At 43.2% G+C, this 20,271-nt stretch overlaps 1 protein-coding gene across 4 annotated transcripts in view; it reads right to left on the bottom strand.

The window, feature by feature from the left end:
- Positions 1 to 20,271, bottom strand: part of MDM1 (Mdm1 nuclear protein) — a 51,227-nt gene that overhangs the window by 7,155 nt on the left and 23,801 nt on the right. For 2 of the 4 annotated variants that reach the window (XM_030215430.1, XM_030215427.1), the window contains 7 exons: positions 16,888 to 16,926; positions 11,359 to 11,531; positions 7,288 to 7,578; positions 5,999 to 6,126; positions 5,755 to 5,888; positions 3,380 to 3,626; positions 560 to 619 (listed from right to left, as the gene is read on the bottom strand). In XM_030215430.1, coding sequence (XP_030071290.1) covers positions 560 to 619; positions 3,380 to 3,626; positions 5,755 to 5,888; positions 5,999 to 6,126; positions 7,288 to 7,578; positions 11,359 to 11,531; positions 16,888 to 16,926 — 1,072 coding nt within the window. The remainder of the gene's footprint in view (positions 1 to 559; positions 620 to 3,379; positions 3,627 to 5,754; positions 5,889 to 5,998; positions 6,127 to 7,287; positions 7,579 to 11,358; positions 11,532 to 16,887; positions 16,927 to 20,271) is intronic. The other 2 variants (XM_030215428.1, XM_030215429.1) reach the window with 2 other exon arrangements.

Here is a 20,271-nt window from a genome sequence, read left to right on the forward strand (position 1 = left end):
AATGAGAATAAACGTATGTACAGGACCCCCCTTTTAGTACACCCGGCCTGTGCAGAGGGAGCTACCCTGAGGTAATTTTCAAAAATCAAAAGTATGCAATATTTTTGTTTGGAAAATTCACCAGTGCCCACACAGAGAAAAGCACGCCCAAGTTATGTATGCGTCCATGCAGTTATAAAAGTTCATGCTCGACCAGCCCTTAGAGAATTGTCCAGGGGTGCAAGTGCATAAGAGCAGGTGCTCAAACACAGCAATACGTGTGCAAGCATTGCTGGGAATGGAAAATGTGCAGAGCGGGGTCTGGATATTTTATAGCACACATACTCTTTGATTCTTACCGACAAATATCCCTTCGTGTGGGAGCTTCCCGTGACCTATTTTATACAGGCAAGATATGGACTTAGGGACCCCATCATAAAATCACCCTCCCAAATGTAAATAAAATCTTATGTCTATCTGTGGGCTTCTTGGCCCTTGTTCACCACAGTCTGAAAACAAATTAACGTCTGAATGACAAGAACAAACCAGCATGCAGTCTTTAAAATGATAAAACCATTACCATCATCGGAAGCCATTCTGTGCAGTGGTAATTTGAGAGGGTCGGGGCTTCCACAGTTCCCTATAACATAAGGTACAAATTGTAAGGCAGAAAGAACAGCTTCAGATCATGCCAAGGCTGTGCTATCAGTCTCACAAAGACTGGCATCATTTGTTCAAGCTTGGATACAAACAGCTTTGCAACTTGAGACAGAGGTGTTCAGAGCAGAAACAGCAGTTAAAATGTAATAGCAAAAAGCGCTCTCACCAGACAGCGTCTGGAGCTTTGTTCATTAGCGTTTCCTATACTGTCTACCATTAACTACCTAGGCGGTTTACAATAATTATAGTTACAGACTACAGACCAATCAGTACAGAAGTGAAAGCCTCGCCTCACCCTATGCTTGGAACAACCTTCCTGAGCCCTTATGCCAAGCCCCCTCCCTGCCCGTATTCAAGTCTTTGCTTAAAGCCCACCTCTTCAATGCTGCGTTCGGCACCTAACCCTTACCGTTCAGTGAATCCAGACTGCCCCAATTTGACTGCCCCTATCGGACCGACCGTTCACTTGTCTATTAGATTGTAAGCTCTTTGAGCAGGGACTGTCCTCTATGTTAAATTGTACAGCGCTGCGTAACCCTAGTAGTGCTTTAGAAATGTTAAATAGTAGTAGTAGCAGTAGTGCATAAAGATAGGACAGCTATTTATGTGATTCTATTTATGTGCTAAACATGGCCGTTTTGCTCTGAATATGGGAACTACCGGACTCCGCCCTGAAAGTCCCCGATGTAACGAGCTTCCACTTCACTGCTAACCAGTCATTTGGGCTCCCAGCGGTCCAGAATAGCGTGTAGCCAGATGCATGCGCAAGTCATAATTGGTGCCAATTAACATCAATAGTTGGTTGTTAGCGTCCAATTATGGTTCGTTATCTAATTAAGTTGCGTGTGCATCTTGGATCAGTGCCCTAATTTGGGCATCATATATAGAATATGGGGATAGGGTTAGCAGCTCAGCTTGTTTTTAATTCTTTATTTATAATTTTTCACATTTACATCTCATGACATAATATTAGTCCACAATAGATTGAGACAAGATACTAGGAAAATGAAGCTCAGCTTGTTTTGACTATCTGACCCAATCACTTTCTTTCTACCCTCATCTCCCCTTACGTTCCCGCCCGTAACCTCCGTTCACAGGATAAATCCCTCCTCTCAGTACCCTTCTCCACCACCGCCAACTCCAGGCTCCGCTCATTCTGCCTCGCCTCACCCTATGCTTGGAACAACCTTCCTGAGCCCTTACGCCAAGGCCCCTCCCTGCCCGTCTTCAAGTCTTTGCTTAAAGCCCACCTCTTCAATGCTGCATTCGGCACCTAACCCTTACTGTTCAGTGAATCCAGACTGCCCCAATTTGACTGCCCCTATCAGACCGACCGTTCACTTGTCTATTAGATTGTAAGCTCTTTGAGCAGGGACTGTCTCTCTTTGTTAAATTGTACAGCGCTGCGTAACCCTAGTAGCGCTCTAGAAATGTTAAGTAGTAGTAGTAGTAGGATAAATGAGGGGGGGGGGGAGGAAGTGTACAACTGAGCCAATAATGAAAAAAAAAAAAACAGAGGGTAATGGAAGAAAGTGAGAGGAAGGGGATTAAGAGGTCTCTATCGAATATCCCAGTCCCTGAAGTTCAACGGGTACTTTTCAAACAATAGGACGAGGGAGAATCATACTTCCACAAATTTAAAGAAGTCAGGGAGCAGTTAAGGTTATAAAGACATCAAGGTCTGGATTTCATTTTCAACCCAGTCTAAACTACACAAAAAAAAAATAGATAAATCTTACCATTTCAATTATGGAACACAGAATGCCAGCTATGTAATATGGGAAAATTGTACTACTGGACCCTAACATGATAACAATTCGATATATAACATAAACATCAACTGTTTTCAAGATGTATTTTGCTCAAAATCATTTATATGCTGTCTCAAGCCGCAGGTGGTTTTGTACTACTTCTGCTAAAGGGAAAACCTGATGAGAAATCTTGTCTCTAATGGTCAATTTTCAGAAGATACAATATAAACTGGACTGTGATAAGCTCTACTGCTACTCTTATTAGTAACCCGGGAATCACTTTTCAGTGATTTCCGGGCAACATTAGTGCTAGCATTTAAATTAATAACTCTATTCAGTACTGCTATACGGTCTTATGTGATCTCTGCTATATATTTACTTTAAGCCTGCTTAGCAGGACTGAATGTTTTAAAACTTATCTGGAGAGATGGATCATCACTGCTGTCTGGATAATCTGGAAGCCCCTTTACTATATGAATATCAACAGGTCTTTTGGACACATTTTTGGTCCAATACTATACTACTACTACTACTACTTAGCATTTCTATAGGGTTACGCAGCGCTGTACAAGTTTAAACATGGGGAAGGACAGTCCCTGCTCAAGAGAGCTTACAATCTAAAGGTAAAAACTATGTAGTCAGTGTAGGTATCAGGAATGGGAAGGTGGTTAGGCACCAAAAGCAAGGGAGAAGAGATGGGCCTTGAGTAAGGACTTGAAATGGGCAGGGAGGGCGCATGGCGTATGGGCTCAGGAAGTCTGTTCCAGGCATAAGGTGATGCGAGGCAGAAGGGGCGGAGTCTGGAGTCTATCCTTACACCAGCTGAAAATTCACGGACAGACAGGTAAATACATTCACCAGCTACTAGAGAAGATATAACTTGTTCTAAATGTTGGCCCCAAGGTACATAAGTTATCTGGTAACTATTGCAATGACAATTTAGTTCCAATTTTTTTATGATTTCTGTAAATATGCGATATTATACCCACCGTTATGCTGAAATTCTGGATCCTTCAGCGCACCTTGGATGCGACAAGATGGGATCCAGTAGGGTGGAGCGAGGGCAGAGGGAGAGTTCTGCACAGGAGTTTTCACCTGCTCCGAGTGTGTTAGGACAGGAGAGGCTCCAGTCCCAGAAGCATGGGTACCAGGCCACGGATCCTCTCTCAAAGGCAAAGGATCTAGTGTTTTCACACCAGCACTTGGAGAAGATTGTATCAATCGATCATCTTCGTTCTGAAACATAAACATTAGAAAAGAAAGAGCTGAAGAACAGAAAAGCCTTATACCAGGAGAGAAATCAAAAAATGGTCGCTACTAAATACACTACACCCTCTTCCTTTAACATCCCAACAGAACAACAATTACATACTATTGTAAAGAACATAAAATCTACCACAGCCCCCCAGGACTCCATCCCATCAACCTTTATCAAACAATCAATTATAGAACTTGGCCCTTTCACACATATGATTTCATCCTCCTTTTCCTCGAGAATTGTCCCAGGACCCTGGAAATTAGCCATTGTAAAACCAAAACTTAGATCCCTCAAAATCGTCATCAGATAAAAACAACTACCGGCCTATAACCAACCTTCCATTCCTTAATAAGATCACAGAAACTATCATCCATTCTCAGCTCCTAGACTTCCTTACAAAACGAAATGTGCTCCATCCTATTCAAACAGGATTAAGGGCACATCACAGTACCAAAACTGCTCTACTAGGCATTACTACATTCATACGTCATAGACTAGATGGCAATAACTTAGTTATTCTACTCTCACTAGATCTGTCTTCTGCATTTGATTTAGTTGACCACGCATAATCGAACGCCCATCTCCATGGGCGTCTATGTCCGAAAACGGATATGTGAAGAGGCGGGACAGACCGTATTTTCGAAAAAAAATGGGCGTCCATCTTCCGTTTTGAAAATACGGTTTGTACGGACCAAAATGCCATTGATTTAGTCGTTTCTGAGCTGGGCGTTTGTTTTTTTTTAGCGATAATGGAAAATAAAAACGCCCAGCTCAGAAATGTCCTAATCCAAGCCATTTGGTTGTGGGAGGGGCCAGGATTCATAGTACACTCGCCCCCCTGACATGCCAAGTCATGGTCACAAAGATGTAGCAGGAAATACAGGAAGAGATTAGTGGTGCATACAACACTTTCACAAAACATGCTAGTAAATCTGAAAATCAACATTTCTTCTCCAGGACCAGCCCAGTGGCTGTTCAGGGACCTGGGTTGGATTCTCGAGTCAGGCCTTTTGACTGCTAGAGATGTCGTGGACTTGTGACTGAATTAAGGCCCATAATTACAGATTTCTGGCTCGTGATTCCCAACCAAGGTCTGTCATTACAATGACCACACAAGGTATTCTGTGGGTTGGGAGGGAGAGAGATAAACAGGAATTCGTTTTGAATGAAAAGCTCGTGGTGCCGCATCTCAGCCCTGGGTCCAACTGTGCTGAAGGTGAAGCGGAACAGATGGAAATGGTTGAAACAAAATAAAATAAAATAAATCTTCAGATTCTGCATCAATCCTTATGTACAAGCCTGCTAAAATCACACACAAAAACATAGTATCAAACATGAAGCCTTGGGTCCCTCACCTGCTGCAAAGCTCACAGTTTGAATTCTGTTATATATAGAAAGGACAGATCCGATGCACAGCGGGACTGATCCAAGTGGGACCAGCCCCTACCTGGATAAATGCAAACCTGGAATTTTCAGCAGTCTTGCTACTGATCCAGTTAACGCCGCTGAAAATCCAGACAGTCCTCCTTGGCACCATGCAAGCAGTGCCAGGGCAATCAGGGGACCTGGACAGAGCTTCCACTTAATCGATTAGTGGTGATATTCAGTCTGCTAACCTGGTAACTGCCTGGGATAAAAGTTAGGGCCACAAAGATTCCCCTAACTTTATCCAGTCAGTTATAACCAGATACACCACCAGACAATATCCTAATACCAGTGCAGAATACCTTGAGAATTTTTTCAGAAATCCACGCGTTGGGGGGGGGGGGGGGGGGGAGGACAGAGAAAGATTTCCTATATATAACAGAATTCAAACTGTGAGCTTTGCAGCAGGTGAGGAACCCAGGGCTTCATGTTTGATACTACGTTTTTGTGTGTGATTTTAGCAGGCTTGTACATAAGGATTGATGCAGAATCTGAAGATTTATTTTATTTTGTTTCAACCATTTCCATCTGCTCCGCTTCACCTTCAGCACAGTTGGACCCAGGGCTGAGATGTGGCACCACGAGCCTTTCATTCAAAACTAAAGTGAATATTTCTACAATAAGCAACTGTACAGAAATTCATCCTGCACTGTGGAATTAGGAGGCTGTTTAGCTTTTTACCTTGCTCAGTTTCCTTTTAGAAGGTTCTCCGGAAGCCTGTCTAGGTGGAGAGTGCTGGTTTTCTAAAGGGGCTCTTTTTCTCCGTTCTAACAAGTGCTCTTCACGTTTGTCTGGACATACTAAAACAGCACCCCCTAAAATGATAGGAAAGGAATCGATTCAGATGCAGAAAACACAATGACCCCAGAGAAATTTAACGTCACACACAGGAAATCTCTTAGTATAGGTAAAAGTTTATTTTTACCAACTGCTGGCGTGGTAAGATCATGGTGCGTTCTCTGGGCTCCACTGAAGGTTTTTAATTTTGGAGTCGGAAGCCTTCCACCTTCCCATGAATGCACAGAATCTAATATAACTTCAGCAGCATCACTTCTGCAAAAAACATGGCCAAACACATGCAGGTGTGAAAACACACAGGGCCACCGAGAGACTGGGCCGGGCCTGGGACAAGTCTGGGCCCAGGGCCCCCCTCCACCCGAGGTCGCCGGGGCCCCCTCCACCGGCTTTCTCCCTTCTCCAGGGCCCCCCTCCACCAGCTTTCTCCCTTCTCCAGCCCCCCCCCCAGGCTTACATGTTTCACCCGCTCTACCGTCCGCGTGGTGATTTTCACTGCCCTCCTGCATATACTTCTCTCTCCCATCCGCGTGGTCGCTGCTCGTTTTTAAAGCCCTGAAGACGTCTCCCTCCGCCACCGGCGATTGACATACCCAGCCTTCAGCCAGCGTCTGAGCCTCTCCTCGGGTGCATCCCGCCTCCTCTAATGCAACTTCCTCTCTTCCGCAGAGGTGGGACGCGCCTGAGGAGAGGCTCCGACGCTAGCTGAAGGCTGGGTATGTCAATCGCCGGTGGCGGAGGGAGAAGTCTTCAGGGCTTTAAAAACGAGCAGCGACCACGTGGATGAGAGAGAGAAGTATATGCAGGAGGGCAGTGAAAATCACCACGCGGACGGTACAGCGGGCGAAACATGTAAGGGGGGGCTGGAGAAGGGAGAATCGGAGTCGGAGCCGAGGGAGGGCGGGTGGGACCGTGGCGCCGGGACCCCCAGGAAGCCTGGGCCCAGGGAATTTACTGTCCCCCCCCCTCGGCGGCCCTGAAAACACAAACACACTTTGGACAGACATGTGTAACTCCCAAAATACCTGCTCTTACAATAGCACTAGGCGTGCCAATTGGATCCAGGTTTGCCCTTCTTTCCCCACTGCATTCACTTAGAATGTAAGCTTTGAGTTGTACAATTTCTAGCTGTAATTCGGCAGTTTCATTTGAAAATGGACCTAAAAATATACTAGACACCAAACCAGAGGGAACTGACAACACAGAATGAACAAACACCAAAGAAGTGAAGTGTTCTGCAGGAAACACTGTCATGACAAAATGTTGCTATTTGACTCCCGACGCAGGCAATATGCCGAAAGAGTGTCCGTGTCGGGTGCTCAATAAATCTGCTTCCATTTTCCTACTTTGTGGCTCACTTCACTTCTGTGGTGCACTAAAAATGTACTAGACATCATTTTGATGAAAAGTGAAGCTTACCCTTCTTTTTCATCATCATTTAATTGCAATCTCTCAATCTCCTCTTCTGTACGGTTATCGTCTTTTTCTTTACTTATTGCTGCTGCTGGAGTCACTTTAATTTCGGGATTATCCTCTTCTCCCCAAGCCAGTCTTCTACTTACAGGAAGGGTGGGAGCGTCAGAGAGGACCAGCATGCCTGTGTTGTCCTGTCGAGTGCCTTCTTCTAAAGGTCCTTTTCTTTCTCCTGATGATGGTATATCATGCTGAGCCAGTTTCTGGGTGCTGGGAAAGGGGTGTGTCTCATGAACGCTGCAAGTTTAAGAACCAAAACAGATTAGTAAAAGCTTGGAGAGAGGAAAATGTATGAATAGGTACAGTGCCCGTTAATTTGGACCTTGAAATCCTGGCATTTAAAAAAAAAAACAACCCACAACTTTTCCCAGTGTCAGATCATGAAGGAGGTTAGCTTAGCAGAGTTTAAAAAGGGGTTAGATGGTTTCCTAAAGGACAAGTCCATAAACCACTACTAAATGGACTTGGGAAAAATCCACAATTCCGGGAATAACATGTATAGAATGTTTGTACGTTTGGGAAGCTTGCCAGGTGCCCTTGGCCTGGATTGGCCGCTGTCGTGGACAGGATGCTGGGCTCGATGGACCCTTGGTCTTTTCCCAGTGTGGCATTACTTATGTACTTATGTCCTCTACTTGGCTCACTTTTATTACATAGAGCAGTGATTTAACCTATTGTGATGTCAAAGTGGCTCATTCCACCAATAAGAGCCAACCTCATTAGTGATGTCACAATGGCTTGATTGTATAGAATGTTTGTACGTTTGGGAAGCTCGCCAGGTGCCCTTGGCCTGGATTAGACGCTGTCGTGGACAAGATGCTGGGCTCGATGGACCCTTGGTCTTTTCCCAGTGTGGCATTACTTATGTACAATTGATTTTCAACACAAGATCACCATGCAGTCGCACTACTCGAACAGGCAAGAGCATGGAAAAATAGAAAACATTTCATCTCGTTTTTATGCTTTCCCACACATGGAATGTTGGAAATAACTACCGAAAAGGGAACAATGTACGAACATGTCCACAAATGCAACTCTCTAAAAAGATGGAAATTTATCAAATTTGGCACCTAACAAGATTGTGAATGTGTTTGCTGGAGTATGAAAGTCAGAAACGTTGTGTTAATATTTTTATAGAATCATGCTTCCAAAAAATCAATTTGCTTTCTATGTAAAACTGTTAGAAGCTGTGAGAGCCATTTGAATGCTGAATTTATTTATTTATTTATTGCATTTGTACCCCACATTATCCCACCTTTTTGCAGGCTCAATGTGGCTTACAGAGTGTTATTATGATATATTCATTACATGATCTTAAATACAGTCGGTAATAAGCTGAAGGTAGATGAGGATTTAAATGGAAAGGCGATAGGTAAGGTCGTGTGAGAGGTGTTTTTGAAGCACTTGTGTGGTTTAGGAGGGATTAGTTTCATTAGGATGTCTTTTGTAGGCTTTGTTGAAGAGATGTGTCTTCAAAGATTTGCGAATACTTTGTTTGTTGAATACTGCTCCACTCCATCTTCCAGCACTTGCCACAGAGCAGACAGGGGATGACGAATGAAGTAGATGGTAAAAGATGGCATCCAAAGAATTTCAATGGCATCTTTTCCACAAAGTGACAGCTCTTCGTGCATTATTTAAATGCACCCTTAGAAGTGTTTGTGACTCTGAATGTGATACTGCTTACTGCCATGGCTGTACCATCTAATTTTCCTTCACGGCTAGTGTGGTCTTGATCTTCTTTATGGGTATGGGACCCAAATTGTCCTGTGAGATTATTCCCACCCACAACTGACAGACCAAAGCTCTTCCCTGCATTATTTAAATGCAATCTTAGCGATGTTTGCACCACGGAGCAGGACATGCTCACTGGGTAACTCCTTGCAGTGGCTTTCAAACATGTTCAGTTACACAGTTTCCCCGTATTCGACCTGGGGAGGGGAGGAACAGAAAAGCAGAACTGCTGTTGGACCGGGTGGAGACAAAAAGGCAGAGCTGCTGCTAGACTTGGGGGGGAGGGGGAGGCAAGAAGGAGGGTAGGAGACATGTGGGCTAACAGAACCTCTGCATTAGAATACAGTTAGCTGGAATAGAGCAGTGGACAGACAATGCTAAACTGAATGGGCCAGATTAGGCAACAAGGAAAAGGTCCGGCATCAGGCAAAACAGAGCTGAATTTGGAAGTAGGTAGTTGGTTAGGGAGTTCTGAGAAAGAGGATTTCATCTACTTAGATTTCCATAAAATTGACAAGGTTAAGAGTGTTCATTTTTTTTTTAATATCAGGGCTGTTTCCTCTCCTTTTGACCCACATACTGTATGGCTTGTGAAATCAACAGGGATTGTCTTGGTAAACATGGACACAACCATTAATTCCTCACTAAGGGACAGCTATGTCCCAGTCTGTTTGGTGTAAGTTCTTTTATTCACAGAGATCTTGTTTCAAACATATAAAGTCATATTACAACACACAACAGATTTAGTTGCTGGTGCTCTGCTTATAAGTGGACGTTACTGAAGTCTGTCTTGGATAATATTTATACCGTGTGGTAAGTTCTAGTCACGGAAAAAGTACTTTTTCAGAAACATAACTGGGACCTTCTCTCTGTGGTAGGCAGGAACAGGCAGGGAAAAAAAAAGTCTTGGGCCTATTCTGAATCAAATATATTTACGATTTCGTTCTGTTTGGTTGGCTCGACTGTGTAGCATACTACATCCTCCATACCTATGGACGCAGCATCTGCACAGATTTAGATTTGATGCATCGATAGCTCTTAAATCAGACGAGCCTTTCTTTTTTTGTATTCCAGCATTTCTTGACAATTTTCACTGCATGTGTCACCAGCAACATATGACAATGTACCAAATGGGGCACCCAATTTCAATCTGGTGCTAAACAGTTCTCTCTGCTTGTTACCTGTTTAAATTAATTCTATTCAACTTGTAACTCAGTAAAGATATAAGGGGGAAGTTCTATAAATAGCACTCAAAAAAAAACAAAAAAAGAAACTGGTTCCAAACACTATTCTATAAAGGGCCCAGACCCTTTATACAAGCACATGGTGCCAATTCCTGCGCCTACCTTTAGGCGCCAGACTTTTGCCTGCTGTAAATGCTGGTGCACAGGTCAGGAGCGCTCAACCCAGTACTCTATATGTGCAAGCAACATTTTAGAATGCCTCTGGCACGCCCATGGCCCATGGATCCTCAGAAGCTTAGCCAAAATTGGGTGGCGGAGCAGGTGGGGGAAGAGAGGTTGGTAGTTGGGAGGCGAGGATAGTGGAGGGCAGACTTATACGGTCCGTGCCAGAGTCGGTGATGGGAGGCGGGACTGGTGGTTGGGAGGCGGGAAATACTGCTGGGCAGACTTGTACGGTCTGTGCCCTGAAAAAGGCAGCTACAAATCAAGGTAAGGTATACACATATGAGTTTATCTTGTTGGGCAGACTGGATGGACCGTGCAGGTCTTTTTTCTGCCGTCATCCACTATGTTATGTTACTATCCCCTTTTGAGTTAGACACCATGCCTTACAGAATAGCACGCTGCCAGATGTGCACGCAAATATTAATGCGTGCCAATTGACTTCAATTGGTTGTCAGCACCCAATTAGTGATAGTTAAGGGCTCATTAGACAAAATTAATTTGCACACGCACCTTGAGCATGCGCTCAAATCTAGGCCCCGTATATAGAATGTTGGGGATAGCAGCTGATATTCAAAACTGTTAAGATTACGCTGAGCAGGTCAGGAGGAGATATTCAGCAACGCTTAGTTTGACAGTGCGACGAATATCCCCCTTTGACTGCTGCAACACTGTCAAGACAGTGCCACAAGTTATAAAGGCATTAGCGATATTCGGTGCCTGAATAGCTGAAGTACAACCGTCTTCGACACGTCTGTGGTATGAGCATATGTTTTTCGAGACAGAAAAACGATATAAAATACACAGTTCGTTAGCGTAGGTGTTTTCCCATCCCCTATGACACATTGCTTCCACGCTTATGATGAAACAACCTTACCCAGCCAGATCAAGAGCCTTGATGTTGTTGCTGAGAGCATCTACACTGGAGTTAGAAGACACATCCCAGAGTCTGTTATTATTGGAAAGTAACTGATTCAGGTGATCCCGGGAAAAGTGCGTTCCCTGTGCTCGTTGTCTATAGATGCTGGCTTTGTCTCGAAGTTCTTTCACCTGCACGAGAGATGTTGTCTCATTTCAGATCATTCTTTGCAGACTATCTACACAGCACAGATGATGTGAAAGTTAAATGTAAGCTAGTGCCAACCACAGTAGCAATACAGAAGCCAAATGCTATACAGCAAGAGGACAGACTGCATGGGTGTCAAAACAAGCAGGCATGCAAAGCCACAACTGATACTCCACAAGCAAAGATGACAAAAAACAAAATCAGGTTGTACTACTAATTTCTAAAGCTTTTTCTTTACAGAGGGCTTGATTCATCCAAATTTGGCTCCTAGAGGCCACTGTCATTAAAAGCACGTATTTGGGTTGTACTAGGGGGGAAAAAATGTGATCTGAATAAAGCCATTTGGAGTTTGCAAAAGAAGTTATTATAGATGCATCATTAATATCTACTACTCTGCCCATAAACTAATTTGCCCAAATATCATACATACAAACTTTTCACTGAGCTCCAACAGACCTCAAAACTGAGCTTACTCCTTTCTGCTCCAGGCTGGCAAAGCCAGACACAGCCCCATTATGTTTGAGGGGAGTGGTAATGATGCTTTAAAACTTTTAATACACTTAGAAACGTTTTCGAAAGCTAGCTGAAACAAATTCACTTCATAACACACCTCAAAAAAATGTCAGCCACTTGCTATTTAAGCACAACTAATTTCCAAGCAAAACATACCACCACCTTAAGGACTAGTGCTGCTTCTTCCACCATAGATCACTGTATCATTTTGTTTTTGTTACATTTGTACCCCGCGTTTTTCCCACTCATGGCAGGCTCAATGCGGCTTACATGGGGCAATGGAGGGTTAAGTGACTTGCCCAGAGTCAAAAGGAGCTGCCTGTGCCTGAAGTGGGAATTGAACTCAGTTCCCCAGGACCAAAGTCCACCACCCTAACCACTAGGCCACTCCTCCACTGTTGCTACTATTTGAGATTCTACATGGAATGTTGCTATTCCACTAGCAACATTCCATGTAGAAGTTGGCCCTTGCAGATCACCAATGTGGCCGCGCAGGCTTCTGCTTCTGTGAGTCTGACGTCCTGCACTTATGTGCAGGACGTCAGACTCACAGAAACAGAAGCCTGCGTAGCCTTCTACATGGAATGTTGCTAGTGGAATAGCAACATTCCATGTAGAATCTCCAATAGTAGCAACATTCCATGTAGAATCTCCAATAGTATCTATTTTATTTTTGTTACATTTGTACCCTGTGCTTTCCCACTCATGGCAGGCTCAATGCGGCTTACATGGGGCAATGGAGGGTTAAGTGACTTGCCCAGAGTCACAAGGAGCTGCCTGTGCCTGAAGTGGGAATTGAACTCAGTTCCCCAGGACCAAAGTCCACCACCCTAACCACTAGGCCACTCCTCCACTGTTGCTACTATTTGAGATTCTACATGGAATGTTGCTATTCCACTAGCAACATTCCATGTAGAAGTCGGCCCTTGCAGATCACCAATGTGGCCGCGCAGGCTTCTGCTTCTGTGAGTCTGACGTCCTGCACGTACGTGCAGGACGTCAGACTCACAGAAACAGAAGCCTGCGCAGCCTTCTACATGGAATGTTGCTAGTGGAATAGCAACATTCCATGTAGAATCTCCAATAGTAGCAACATTCCATGTAGAATCTCCAATAGTATCTATTTTATTTTTGTTACATTTGTACCCTGTGCTTTCCCACTCATGGCAGGCTCAATGCGGCTTACATGGGGCAATGGAGGGTTAAGTGACTTGCCCAGAGTCAAAAGGAGCTGCCTGTGCCTGAAGTGGGAATTGAACTCAGTTCCCCAGGACCAAAGTCCACCACCCTAACCACTAGGCCACTCCTCCACTGTTGCTACTATTTGAGATTCTACATGGAATGTTGCTATTCCACTAGCAACATTCCATGTAGAAGTTGGCCCTTGCAGATCACCAATGTGGCCGCGCAGGCTTCTGCTTCTGTGAGTCTGACGTCCTGCACTTATGTGCAGGACGTCAGACTCACAGAAACAGAAGCCTGCGTAGCCTTCTACATGGAATGTTGCTAGTGGAATAGCAACATTCCATGTAGAATCTCCAATAGTAGCAACATTCCATGTAGAATCTCCAATAATATCTATTTTAGTTTTGTTACATTTGTACCCCGCGCTTTCCCACTCATGGCAGGCTGAATGCGGCTTACATGGGGCAATGGAGGGTTAAGTGACTTGCCCAGAGTCACAAGGAGCTGCCTGAAGTGGGAATCGAACTCAGTTCCTCAGTTCCCCAGGACCAAAGTCCACCACCCTAACCACTAGGCCCCTCCTAACGCCTACAAGTATCTTTTATACTATTCTGATCCAAGTTTTACATCTACAGCTTTTCTTCCCGTGTATCTGTTACATTCATATGTGCACACATTCCACTTTTTACGTGCATATACATTCTTGTACACCAATACAGTCATCTACTCAATCATACAGCAAATATCCATGGTACTATTGACCCCCACAGTAACGGCACACTGCACTGTTACGCTGGCAAACAAGACAATTATACTGACTTAGAACTTTGTAAGTCTAAGTGCTTTGAAAATGTGCCCCTTAGTGTACTAGCCTGCACAATTATGATAGATATTTAAATACTGAAAAGTATTAACAAATAAGGAAACATTATTACCCGCTAAATTATTTTTCCTCGACTCCCACCAGACTAGAACCTGTGAGACGTGCAAAGCACTTCTCAAAATGGCTAGGATACAGCAACCCCGGCCCTCAGCACCTTGACACCAAAGGTCACCTCATCCCTTGCAGCTGCATCAGTCCTGTAGTGTTTAACAAAGGTATGCAATCAGGACCAAGTCTCTGCTCTACAAAAATGTTCTGGTGACACTGTACGTAATACTGACCGAGATGCCTCTATACCTCTGGCAATGTGCACTCTAAAACCTCATGGAACCTCCTTACCCATCAAGAAATGGTCTCCTTAAGCCACTTCATAATGAAAGCCTTGGAAGCTGTTTGACCTTTCCGTGTACTGCCAAAGAAAAGTCAAGCACTAGATCTTCTACTTCTTTTCTTTGTTGCACCCACTTTATGGAATGCCCTCCCTGAACCCCTTTGAGCGAATCAGAATATAAAAAATTTAGGGCATCACTGAGGGCCCATCTTTATACACAGGCATTTGGCCTGTAGACCCCTTTAGATCATGGAAGGGGAGGCATTACTGTAAAAGGACAGAACTTATAAACCGATAAAACAGATGTTTGTATTTTAGTTTGGTCCTGACTTTGGGAATCCACATTCCCTAATTGGTTCAAGCTTTCCCTACCATGGACATAGCTTTAGGTCCTCTACTATCTAATAGTGGAGTTATTTTCCTTATAATATAAATTGTTATCCACTCTGGCACATTGATCATCAATAAACCATAAACCAAAGAGAACAAATAACCTGCCAAACTTACAAAACTCACTGTGGCTAACAAATACTGCATGAGAATGTGGTAAACATCCAGAAAATCCAACATTAAAAAAAGAATTTCTATATTCTTCCCTCTTAAAGAAAGACTGAGGGAAGTGTAACAGTGAGACTATTTTTGGGAGAAAGGATGGCACTGTAGAAACTGCAACCCCCTTCTTCTGCAAATCAGATAGAGGGGTTCCTACAAGACTGTAGCTCCAAGATTCTTCCAGCGATCACTTTAGCCTGTAGAAAAACAGTTCTGTCTTTAAGGAATGAACCTTAAGCATTGCCTTCTTCAAAGGTTCAAAAGGTTGGAGGCCTAAGACCTTGAGTAGTAAATTTAAATTCCACTGGGGACAAGTAGGACATAGTAGAGTTCTTAATCACATTGCTCCCTTCATGAACCTACCAATACCAGGATGAGAATCCAATGAAAATCTTTCTAAACAGCCCCAAAAACCAGCCAGGGCTACAACTTGAACTTTCAGAGATCCTACTGCTAAGCTTTTACTGTGACCTTCTTGAAGGAACTCTATGTGGGTGATGGAGGTTTTAAAAGGGTGAGAAACTTCTTTTAGAACACCAGGCTTCAAAACACCTTCCATGCTCTTGCATAAGCTATCAATCTTCATTGTCTCTTGGCTTGAAGCAAGACAAAAATGGCTGGTTCTAAATATTAGAGCTTCCTTAGGCGAGACCACTCAGGAACTAGGCCTAAGACAAAGAGGAGCCAGATCTTCCATCATTATTGGCCCCTGTACCAGAAAGCCCTTTCTTCCGGGGAAGCTGGAGAAGCTGATCTGGTCTGAGATGAACAAGATCCACATACCAAGGGTCTCGGGCCAGTTTGGAGCTACCAGAACCACTCAGTCTGGATGAGGACACAATTCTCTGAATCATCCAGCCTAAACATGGGTCATGGTGGAAAGACATATAGGAGGCCCTAGTGTGGAACCAAGGCATCCTTTCAAAATCTGGGGAAAAAAAAAAAAAGAAAAAACCCTCAAGGGACTTTTGCATTGGCACTTGTTGACACCAGGTCCAATAGGGGAAAGTCCCATCAACTCCTTATAAGGTCAAATACCGTTACCATAACTCTCCAGCTCCCCCACAGGGAATTTTTGCTTTAAAAAGTTCACATGAACACTTTGAAGTCTCAATGTGAACTTCTGGGGGGGGGGGGAGAAGAGATTCTGCTCTGCCCAGTGAAGTAGAAGAACCGCTTGCTGGGCTAACATCACCCTTCTCATGCCTCCCCCTGCTACCACTATCATACTGGTAAAAAAAAAAAAACTAATCAATTTTCTGCCCTGAACTATTTTTCTGAAGGACAGAAATTCATTCTGAACCATTATGAGATGATTGAAAGGTGTGGAAGAAAATATTGTGTATAGTGTCGTGAGAAATTGTAATGTTAACTACTGCAATTTATGCTGTGTTCTTTCCTTGTTTTAAGTGATAATAGGTATTTCTCCAGTTCTCCTGGCAGTTAACTCTATTCCAGTAACTAATTCAGAGGAGCATCAAAACAGTACCTAGCAATTCACTAGTTACTGAAGACATTTGTCCTCCTGAAAACCCACATTTGTTCATGGAAAGGAGAAGCAGGTTAGTGCAGAGGGATAAAAATCAGGAAAGCAGGGATTTCAACTCCTACTGATACTCCTTGTGACCTTATAAGCCCTCTGGGGACAGAGGAATACTTACTATAACCAACCTAACTCTCCCTGAGCTTTTATATTGAAAAGGTATGCGCTAAATGCAAAATAAATACGCAATTTGTTTAACCAATGATTTCAATATTCTTATTTGCAGAGATCAAACATCATCTTCATGAAAACCTATCACTTCACAAATTTGGATGAATCAAACCCAGCAAGTCTAGTGCTCTGCTGCTAAAAACACACGTGGATGTAACCAACCTCAGCAAACCACATGGAGTTTAGGGTGTTTTGAGAACCCTATGGGGAGGAATAAAGACATTAAATATTGTTTGATAATTGATACCGTCAGTTATTTACATTGAAAAATGCTCTATAGCAAAAGACGCAATCTTTTCAATCATAACTGAGAACCCCTAGGAATTAGAAAAACAAATCATGTAAAATGTACCGAGTCACAAACAACATTCAGAAGGCCAATTTTAGAAAAAGTGGAAATCGGGTTATATTAGATCTTATTCTGACAGACAGTAAACATTTACAGATATAAAGACCAGTTTTCTAAAAATGGGTTTACACATGTATGCAATATACACATGTAAGTGCTGCTATTTTTACACAAATAAAATCAGAAACAGGACTTCTAAAATATCTAATAAAAGCTTATCTACAACCTGGAAGCAAAACCCGGACTGGATCGATGTGTCCTCCTTTTTCTGGAGCAATATGGTAACCCTACTCACAAGCATTTTCAAAAGTGGACTTAATTGTAGAGCAATAAAGTTGTTGGGTAAAACGTTAATAGTTACATTCATTGTAGTTGTGGTACTTTTACTGTTTACTCAAAAAGTGTTATATTAGACAATAACTGTTTTTATTTTTACTTAAGTAAATTTTTTAATGTGTTCTTCACTGTACTTTGGCCTACTGCTTTGAACAGCACTGCATATACATGTGACTTCTAACCAAACAGAAGCTGAAACTAACAGTCCAAGTTTTTCATTTATTATCATTTATATACCAATTACTTAATAGCAAAGTGGGATACAACAGTCATTCAACAATACAACAAAACAGTAAGATAAAAGTACATAACAATCACAAGAAAGGCACCCTAAAATGCTATGATTTCAAAAGGTTTGTAGATCAAACTTGTTTCCTATGATCAACTAGAACAATTCCATAACAAGGAACTGCAATTGAAAACATAATGAATGGCTTTTATACATTCTGAATAGACTGCAATTGTTTCCTGCTTTTTAACAGTAGTCCAACATAAAACACATTACAGTCATCTGCTATCAATACACCAAAGGCAAACAATTAAGGTCTGCAGACCTTCAAGAAAAATTGTGGTGGTCTCAACAACGTATTTCCTCCTGCAAAAATATCCTTTCGGTGAAAGATATGATCCAAGGATAAAGAAATGTTCTAATATACCCCTAAATTCTCTATTTTAAACACATAAATAAATCAATCAGCACAAAAAGCAAAACACTCAACTACCTAAAAATACACTTTCTGGCTTTAAAACAATTTAACATATTCTGCCTTAGCCCCTTAAGAGCACCAAGACCAAGTTTACCTTCTCAATCGTAACCACACACTCCTCTTGAAATAATAAATGAATCTGGAGGTCATTGGCAAGAAAAAGAAAACTCACACCAGCCAGACTCCTATTTGGAAAATCAAAATACGAGAGTGCAAAACCCCTACGAGAGAAGCTACACTGGCTCCCACTCAAAGAACGCATCACGTTCAAAGTATGTACCCTAGTACATAAGATCATCCATGGCGATGCCCCAGCCTATATGTCAGACTTGATAGACCTACCATCCAGGAATGCTATAAGATCTTCTCGCACATTCCTTAATCTTCATTTCCCCAACTGTAAAGGTCTAAAGTACAAATTAATGCACGCATCAACCTTTTCTTATACGAGCGCACAGTTCTGGAACACATTGCCACGTAACCTGAAAGCAGTCTATGAACTGACCAACTTCCGGAAACTACTAAAGACCCATCTCTTCGACAAGACCTATCACAAAGACCAAGTCATGTGAAACTCCTACACATACCCTAAATGTAAATTAATGCCTTCTGTTTTCACTATTATGTATTCCATTACCATGCAACCCAAATCCTCTGTAACACCAAATGTCTACTCTTCTCATTTCCACTATCTATGATGCATTGTAAGCCACATTGAGCCTGCAAAGAGGTGGGAAAATGTGGGATACAAATGCAATAAATAAATAATGCCATAAGATGCTACACAATAGCTAGTCAGTTAGTTATATGCGCACACACACACACATTAAACAAAAAAAACTTTTGAAAGTGACATGCGGAGTAAGAAAAACCCCAACAGCTGAGCATTTTTACAGCTGATTTTCAGCTTCGCCTGGTGAAGTTAGAGGTCGCAGGGCCAAGATGTCCACTAGGCAGACTGATGGCCAAATACGACAGTACAATTTAAGGGGCACAACCAGCACTTGGTCTCCAGGATTTCTCCTCTTCCCCCCATCTTGATCTCCAGCATCCCTCTTTCCCACCACCCAGAGGTATTCAGCATCTTACCTCCCTTCTACCAAGGAACAGACGTAGTAGTCAGCATCTAGAGAAGGTGCACTACGGTTGGCAGAAACCTTGAGCATGTGCAGATACTCAAGGAACCCTGAAACCCCCTAGGGCCAAGTCTGATGCCCTCAGAAAGGGCCTGAACCAAACAGGGTCCAAAATCCACCATGGGCCTCCATAAGTTGAAGGGCCCCTAACTCCTACCCCCACTTGAAGGATCCACTGGAGCAAGAAACTAAGAAACCATGGGAGCCACGCAGTCTTGCAGCAAGATGGCTGCCATCCCCGCTGAAAACAGCTCCCCACTAGGATCCCCTGACAAGAGCTCGAGGGTCAACTCGAAATTAGCACTGTTGGCCCCTCAGAACTACATGGCCTCACTATGTCTCCATCACACCGAGGGCAGTAGGATGTAGCTAACTGAAGTATTCATGCGGCACCTCCCACAGACCTCACACTGGCAGCCCAGCAGCATCACTGGCCCAGGAGAGACTAATCTCACAACTTCCCTGCACCTCCAGCTGTGTTGCGGCCACTCTGAAGGAGTTTTTTTTTTTTTTTGTTTGGTTGGTTGGTTGCGGGTTTTTGATAGAGAGCACTTGAGGGGGGAGGAGAGCCATAAAGGAGAGACTCAGGGCCCTGCAAGGCAAAGCCACTCTGAGCTCAACTAGGGAAAGGTCTGTCAACCAATCCCCAGGAGCCATGGCTAAAGAATTTAGCACAGAACTACAGCTTGTAGACTACAATCTGGGGAGTCAGGCCTATCCTACTATTCTCCTGCACCAGTCCAACCTACATCATCCGCTGGAAGCAGAAAAATACGAAACTGTTCCAGGCTGTACCACTCCTTATAAGTGATGTCACTAGATTATTTAAATCTCTCTGCCTCCAATCTGCTGGGGGGGGGGGCACAACCCATTGCTTCAGACTAGTCTAGTAGAATGATAAGGAACAGGCAATATTCAGGCAGCCGTTCAAGCACTGTTTAACCATAGAAATTGCTCTGAAAATAGCTCCTTGTATCTTGTATAATGTTTAAAAATTACAACAGGACCTTACGAGACT

This window comes from Microcaecilia unicolor, chromosome 9 (genome assembly GCF_901765095.1).
Source record: "Microcaecilia unicolor chromosome 9, aMicUni1.1, whole genome shotgun sequence".
In the NCBI taxonomy this organism is placed as follows: domain Eukaryota; kingdom Metazoa; phylum Chordata; class Amphibia; order Gymnophiona; family Siphonopidae; genus Microcaecilia; species Microcaecilia unicolor.